The 8,204-nt window shown below is 44.9% G+C and overlaps 1 protein-coding gene across 1 annotated transcript; it reads right to left on the bottom strand.

Annotated features, from left to right (window-relative positions):
• Positions 1-404: 404 nt before the first annotated feature.
• Positions 405-2,831, bottom strand: LOC129774551 (uncharacterized). The gene has a single exon (XM_055778311.1). It carries the CDS (start codon positions 2,829-2,831, stop codon positions 405-407), a length of 2,427 nt encoding a protein of 808 aa, XP_055634286.1.
• Positions 2,832-8,204: the final 5,373 nt, after the last annotated feature.

Here is an 8,204-nt window from a genome sequence, read left to right as displayed (position 1 = left end):
TATTTTGACGTTGCTTTAGCTGTAATTTATTTTAATTTCATTTTAACATAGTTCATAAGTTGTACATATTTTTACTTACAAAATTCGGTATGCGATAAGTTTTAACTAACCCACAATTTCAATTTTAGTTTCCGTGCACTATAAGCGCTACATAGAATTAAGAAAGCTAGGTTAAGTTCTCAATAGGTTAAGTTATTTTAGTCTACTCACTATTTAGCATAGATTTAATATTTTAATTTTCACTCCACAACTAGTTTTAAGTATAAACTGTATGGTTTGTAACTATATAAGTATACTTTTAAGTAATCGACACTTCTAGATTTTAAGTTGAATTCTAAAAAAGCACGTTCACGCTGATTAGATTTTTATCGAGAATAATTGTGACATGACGGAAAAGCCAACGATCAATCTTCCATCTCTTTGCGATTTTCCTTCTCCCTCTCGACCTTGTAACTCTGACGTCTTATATCGAATCGATGTGCCCCGACTGTAGCGTCTGAAGCCGTGTTGCCAGTACCAACATCCTCCCCCGCGTAACACTGGTCATCTGATTCAGTTTTACCTTCACCATCTACCTCCAAGACTGCCAATTTACCCACAGATCTACGAATCAACCCCCTCGCAGTTTGAACTATAGCCTGACGAATCCTCCCATCGCTTCCTCTAATGACCTCAAGAATCCGACCTCGCTCCCATCTGTTTCTGGTCGACTCATCGACGATCACTACCAAGTCACCTGCTGCTACCGGTTTTACGTCCCCAAACCATTTCGTACGTTTGTTCAGGGTCGGCAGATATTCTCGCAGCCATCTTCTCCAGAACGTATCCAGGTGTTGTTGAATTTGATGAAAGGACGCTTGCAAGACTGCTACAGAGTCATCCGCTTCTGCTTGCTGGCGAACTCCACTTGAACTTCCCAGTAAAAAATGGTTCGGAGTCAATGCTTCGCTCTCCTCAGACGAAATCGGCAAATATGTTAGTGGACGGCTGTTTACGATTCCTTCCGCTTCTACTACCAATGTAACTAATGTCTCGTCATTCAGCTTTCCATGGATGCTGTAAGCATCATCCATGGCCGTTTTGATTGAGCGCACCATGCGCTCCCATGCACCCCCCATGTGAGGAGTGCCGGGGGGAATGAAAATCCATTTCGTTGAACTGCTAGTGAAGGTGGTTGCTAGCTGTTCGATCTGTTCCTGCAGCAGTCGGCTCGCTCCTCGAAAATTGGTCCCGTTATCCGAGTATATCGTTGCTGGTGATCCACGGCGGACAACGAACCTCCGAATAGCCTCGACACATGATCTGGTGCTTAGGCTATGCACCACCTCGACGTGGACAGCACGGATTGTGAGGCAGGTGAAAACTGCAATCCACCGCTTCGTATTGCTCCTGCCAATCTTAACCAGTAGTGGTCCAAAGAGATCCAGGCCCGTGTTCGTAAACGGTCTCTGAAACGATGTCACTCGCGCCGCAGGTAATGGAGCCATCCGAGGAATACACGGCTCCGTCTTATATGTTCTGCACCACTGACAAGATTTCGCTACCTGCTTCACGGCCACTCTTAGCTGTGGAATGTGGAAATGCTGGCGCACCTCATTTACCACTGTTTCCATATTACAATGGCGAAATCTTCGATGGTAATCGTCCAACAGCAGGTAAGTAAGTCTGTATTTCCTAGGAAGAATAATAGGAAACTTTACACTTTCATTCACGTTCGGAGCTGCTGTGATACGCCCGTCCATTCTCAGGATCCCGAATTCATCCAGCATGGGAGTTAACTTGTACAATTCACTCGATTTTTCAAGTTGTATTTGTTGTGCTGCTGGGCTCTGATGGTTACGTGTCAACAGCACCATTTCATTTGTGAAGACCTGCCACTGTGCCAAACGGATCAGCATTCGTTGTCCCTCTAGCAGCTCTTCCGATATCAAATGTCCTACGAACACCGCTTCTCCCTTAGTTCTGCGCCTTCGGTTAGCGATCCATCGATGGACGTATGCGGCAGACCTTATCAGCCTGGACAGACGAGAAAAACGTTCGAGATCAAACACCATTTTGGGTATGAACATCTTGCAATGTGCGTGGCATGGGCGCAGCTCTTCTTCGGTAGATACTGTTATGGTCCTCTGGCGAGGCCACTCCGACTCCGGATCTTTCAAAAATCCTGGTCCATTGAACCAAACACGAGATACATCTTCACAGGAACCTTTACCCAACTTAGTGGCCAGATCTGCAGGGTTATGTTTCGATGGCACCCAATGCCATTCACGGACGTCCGATGCGGTTAGTAATTCTCCGACACGACATGCTACGAACTGCTTATATCTCCGATGGTCTGAACGCAGCCAAGCCAAGACAGTGGCTGAATCACTCCAGAGAAAACGTTGCTGGACCTTCACGGTGTGGCTTTCTTCGACGAACTGCATCAATCGAACTCCCAGTACTGCAGCTTGCAGCTCCAATCGTGGTATTGATAAAGGTTTCAGTGGGGCCACTTTTGTCTTCGCCACTACCAGACTGCAATCCACAAGCCCATCCGGTTTCGTAATCCGGAAATAAGCTGCTGCTGAATATGCTGCTTCACTAGCGTCAACGAAAATATGCAGCTGTAGATTTTTATAATGTTGGTTAGTCGCATTCTCGAAGTAGCAACGAGGGATTCGAATCTCACGGATATTCTGGAACAGGTTTGTCCACTTCCTCCAACGTTCGAATGCTGCATCATTGATCTTCTCGTCCCATTGGGTACCACTCCGCCAAACATCTTGTAGAAGAATTTTTCCATGAACGAGGAATACGCTCCATAATCCTAACGGATCGAAAAAACCCATCAAGCACTTTAGTACTTGTCTTTTCGTTGGTCTTCCTCCTTCATTGATCAACCTTTGAATTGATTGTTGTACTTCCATGGACAAGCACAGTTTATCCTCTTTCGTTAACCACAGCAATCCCAGCACTCGTTCATACTCCTTTCTGTCTAGGCTTATATTCTTGCCACCAGAGGGCTCTTTTTTCTCCAAGACGATGTAACACTTCTTCACTGTTTGACAACCAATTTCTCAGCTGAAATCCTCCGTTCTCATGGATCATCCGCATCTCTTCGGAAACGCGAACTGCTTCGTGCACGCTGGCGTAGCTCTCCAGTGAGTCGTCCACATAGTGGTTGTTAATGATTCCCTCTACTGCTCGGGGGTACTGATCTTCGAACTCCTTCGCATTTTTATTTTTCACGAATTGTGCGGACGCTGGGGAACATGCAGATCCGAAAATTGCCACATCCATCATGAAAATTTCTGGAGGACTTGAAGGGTCACTACGCCAAAGGAACCGCAGGGAGTGCCGGTCCATCAACCTCATCAGTATTTGATGGAACATCTCTTTGATGTCCGCTGAAACAGCCACCATGAATTGTCGGAATCGAACCAGGACTGCTGGCAAAGACGTCAGCTGATCTGGTCCTTTTAGTAGGAAGGAATTTAAAGATATTCCCCCCACTTTAGCCGCAGCATCCCATATTAAACGGACCTTCTCAGGCTTTCTTGGATTCACCACCACTCCGAGTGGCAGGTACCAGATCCGGTTTTTGTCTGCGCTAGCCAATTCTGCCTCTGTGGCACGGTGGGTGTACCCTTTCTCCTGATATTCCAGGAGCTGTCGTCGAAGATTCTCGCGTAATTTAGGATCTCTGTCCATCCTCTTCTCGAGACACTGTAATCGACGGAGGGCCATCGAGTAACTATCCGGGAACTTAATATGGTCGAACTTCCACAAAAGTCCCGTTGCGTACCGATTCCCGATTCTTACGGTTGTTTCTTCCAGAATCCTCTGAGCGCGCTTGTCTTCCTCTGACATGAGGATGATTGTTGACTTGGTGGCGACTTCCTCTAGATCGAAGAAATGTTTAACTGTGTTGTGGAGATCTTCGTCGTTGGTACAGCTGCAAGAATGGCAGTTGAGGGTTTGCCTCGAGCCATGTTCTCCATGTCCTCCATATATGCACCAACCCAGTCTCGTTTTCGCTGCAACTGGTTCTCGAATATTTCCTTCCTTCACCTTCACAGGAACCATCAAATTTAAATTGTTTATTCCTATGAGTAACCGAGGAACAGCATCCACATAGCTGGCTACTGGAAGTCCTCGAAGATGATCGTATTTATTCTCCAGTACTCCGTACGAAAGCGTTTGCCTCGGAAGACAAAGCTCTTTAACCGTGCGAGCATCGTCCAGTGCATATCTTCTGTGACTACCTGTCGCAGAGATCGACAACGACACCTGTTGTGATTCTTTCTCATTTCGGGTCACGTTGCCCGTCCACATTAAACATAATGGGCGGCTTTCCCCTTCGATGCCAAGTTGCTCGACCAGTTCCTCCTCAATCAACGTCAGCGACGATCCATCGTCCAAAAACGCGAATGTATTTACTATTCCACTAGGTCCGAAAAGCATCACCGGAATGATACGGAAGAAAACATGGTGCTCCATCTGCCTGTGCGTATGGTTCTCCCCAGTTGCCGGTTGTAGTTGACGGTTGAATGCGTTACCGGTTCTCGTCGAGTGAAGCATAGGATGGTGGCGATATGGACAGCCGTTTGTTCCACATGAGCTCGTTCGACGACAACTTCTCTTCCCATGACTACACAGACAGTTTCGACACAATCTGTTGGCCTGTACACACTTCCAGCGATCGTCAACGGTTAGCGATTTAAAAGTTCCACAGTCTTGCAGCCGGTGTCCTGGTTTTTTGCAGGCATAGCATAGGATCTCCTTGGTTCGCACCTCCTCCATTTCATTAGAGTGTGCGTTAATGGCTCCTCGATTTTTCGGCTTCGATTTATCACCGGATGCAGTCCTACCACTGATACCACTATACACGGTCACCTTACTTGCCGATATAACAACGTCCGACATAAAGTTGCCGAACGTTTTCAAATTCACATCCGGAAAATTTCGTAAATAAGTACCCCATTCCATTTTCACATGGGCTGGAAGCTTCCCCACAAGCTCCATTAACAGAGATGGATTTGACAAATGAGCAAGTTGATTCGCTGCTTCGAGATGATCGCACAAACTTTGAACTGCCATACCGAAATCGATTAGTGTTTCAAGTCTATCGGTTTTCGGTGCAGGGACAGATCTAACCTTCTCCAATAACGCGTGTATAAGCAGCTCAGGCCTTCCATAGAGCAGGTACAAAGTATCCATGACATGGGGAACTGACGCTGGGAGGAGAAGGCGACTTTGAACCGCTTCATAAGCCGCGCCTTTCAGGCTGCGTTGAAGACGGCATAAATTTTCCGCATGGGTGTATCCACAAGCAAGCGTGGAGTTCTGAAAACTGCTTATGAACACAGGCCATTCTGTTGGATTGCCTGAGAATTGAGGCAAATCTCGCGGCATCACTTGCCGAGCGGCTAATTGCGAGGGGGTTGGTGTATATTCATTACCACCCAAAATCGGGTTCGACACATCACCGAATGGCAAAGCAACATTCGGCTGTGGATGATAATTAGGTACTGTACCTCTTGTTGGAGGGGCAGTATTGCTTGGAGGAATTGGCATTGACTGACATTTAATCATGTTCTCTAATTGTTTAATTAATGAATGGAGTATTCCATTATCTTTATTTGACTCCGCAGGTAGCCTTTTGGGTTGGCTTTGATGTGGCTTACCTGGTGGTGGATGTACGGGGGGATTAGGGACGTTTTTACCTTCGGGTACGTTCCTCAATGGCCACAATTGGTTGGATGGTACCTTGGGAATCGCTCCTTTATTTACTACCGCGGGGGGCAATCCCAACGGTTGGTTATTTGCTGGCGCCGGAATCAGCACTGATGAACGTACCAGTTGTGTCGCTTTCTCCACCTGTAGAACGTGCTCACCACCTGTGCCTACGATACCAGCTGCTCCATGAGTAGGCACTGCAGGCGGTAATGACTTGCCTTCCGACGCTTGTATTGGATTTCTTCCCGAAGGTATTGACGGATGCCTCAGCGGGCTACACACCTGCTGATCCTTGTGTACAGTTGGGATGGGTCCGACAGTATTGATGGCAGCAGCTTCGCCTTGGTTGAGTGATGAGGGGGGCAATGTCGCAGTGGCTGCTCGACCTACGGCGCCTTCCATATGACTCGCATTCTCCCCGATCCACCTCCTTACCCTGTCGATGCTGGCTGGTCTGTTTACTCTCGACCGCTGACTCGTGTTTTCCTCGTCTTCGATTCCGGCCTCCAGAAGTTTGTATTTATCATCGATAAATTTGCGCTCTAGATCCCGCTGCTCCTTCAGTTTCTCGACTTGCAGTGCAATCCGAGCTGATCTTGATGTCGATGACGTAGTACGTATGCTCAACACTTCGTTAGAGCACTGTCTGCAATTCCACGGACGTTCCGCTACAGATCCCGTTACTCCAGCACAACATTGGTGCCACCACGAATTACATGTGTCGCACTGCACCATGTTGTCAAAGCTGTCCGGACGGTCGCAGTTGACGCAACTGGACTCAACAACAGCGGCGGGAGTAGCACTGGCCTCGGCACTAGCCATATTCTCAATTCGACAGTACGAATTTTCTAAAGTTTGTTGGGTTATGTTATAGAAATTGCACCGATTTCTTTTAGCCAGTCACGTGTACGGTCGTTTTATTTTGACGTTGCTTTAGCTGTAATTTATTTTAATTTCATTTTAACATAGTTCATAAGTTGTACATATTTTTACTTACAAAATTCGGTATGCGATAAGTTTTAACTAACCCACAATTTCAATTTTAGTTTCCGTGCACTATAAGCGCTACATAGAATTAAGAAAGCTAGGTTAAGTTCTCAATAGGTTAAGTTATTTTAGTCTACTCACTATTTAGCATAGATTTAATATTTTAATTTTACTCCACAACTAGTTTTAAGTATAAACTGTATGGTTTGTAACTATATAAGTATACTTTTAAGTAATCGACACTTCTAGATTTTAAGTTGAATTCTAAAAAAGCACGTTCACGCTGATTAGATTTTTATCGAGAATAATTGTGACATGACGGAAAAGCCAACGATCAATCTTCCATCTCTTTGCGATTTTCCTTCTCCCTCTCGACCTTGTAACTCTGACGTCTTATATCGAATCGATGTGCCCCGACTGTAGCGTCTGAAGCCGTGTTGCCAGTACCAACATGCACCTTAATGTTTCCATATGCCTAATTTGGTTTTATTTGCTTGATTAATTCTCGAGTAGTGCAGAAATTTGTGCTTCATTTGTATAGCAGCAACCCCCCACTCCTCCCCAACCCCTACTATAACCCTACTATATGTCATAAAAGTTAAGAAAAACTCAACAAGTCCTGATATGCTTTCTCATTTGTATAGTTAAGACTAATTTCAAAGCATTGATGATGAATTCAGTGAAAATTTGAATATTGATTTCTCTGCAATTGACTGTAGTGATGCTGTAGATTTTCAGAAAAAATATAAACGATCGAAAAGTCAGGCGAAACACTAGCCTTTCGCTTATGCGAGGATTTATACCATGCTTATTAATTCTTTTACATATCCGATCTGCGCCCGAAAGAAGATATACTCTGTTTCTGGTGGGATTTGAAATGGATTCTGTCTTATGAGCTACTACCAAGCAATCTATTTCTCACATGTATGGCTCGCAGCAGTTTTCGACGAGGAAGCAAAGATGTTCTGGGAGGATAGAATATTGAAGCCGTGTGAAAGATTGTGAAACATAAATATGGATATAAAATTAAATTATAATGCTTTGATTAAAAACGATGCTTTTATTTTCCCAAAAATCGACATTAACTTTTCGGACAACCCAATATGAGCTATCCTGATTTATCCTGATTTATATTTTCATTCTTCCTGATTTTTAAAAATTATAGTTGGAAACCCCGCGTTGAGCTGCTCAATCAGGTGAGAAGGGATTTGATTCCAATGATTCTGTCCTTAACCCTTTTCACGTATATATCGCAACCCATCGTGACCCATCGAAGCGTTTGCATTTGGTCCGGTCTTTTTAAGATTGAATTGCTCGTGAAGGGGTTAAAGATGCTACAATGTTAAATCCTAAAAACCTTCTCAATCTAACAAGCATCAATGTAATAATGGAATTATTTTTGATCTTCTACGATGAAAATTTTCAAAGGTTGCCGTGCCCAAAACTAAAAATGATCCGTGATGAAGTCACTGTTGCAAAAAACGCACACGTGCATG

This window comes from Toxorhynchites rutilus, chromosome 3 (assembly GCF_029784135.1).
Source record: "Toxorhynchites rutilus septentrionalis strain SRP chromosome 3, ASM2978413v1, whole genome shotgun sequence".
In the NCBI taxonomy this organism is placed as follows: Eukaryota; Metazoa; Arthropoda; class Insecta; order Diptera; family Culicidae; genus Toxorhynchites; species Toxorhynchites rutilus.
Note: the sequence above shows the minus strand (reverse complement) of the source record. Positions and strands in the feature narration are given on the sequence as shown.

What these genes read in the sequence shown, in the direction of transcription:
- LOC129774551 (XM_055778311.1), bottom strand. Translation starts at nt 2,831, where the DNA reads ATGGGTTTTTTCGATCCGTTAGGATTATGGAGCGTATTCCTCGTTCAT.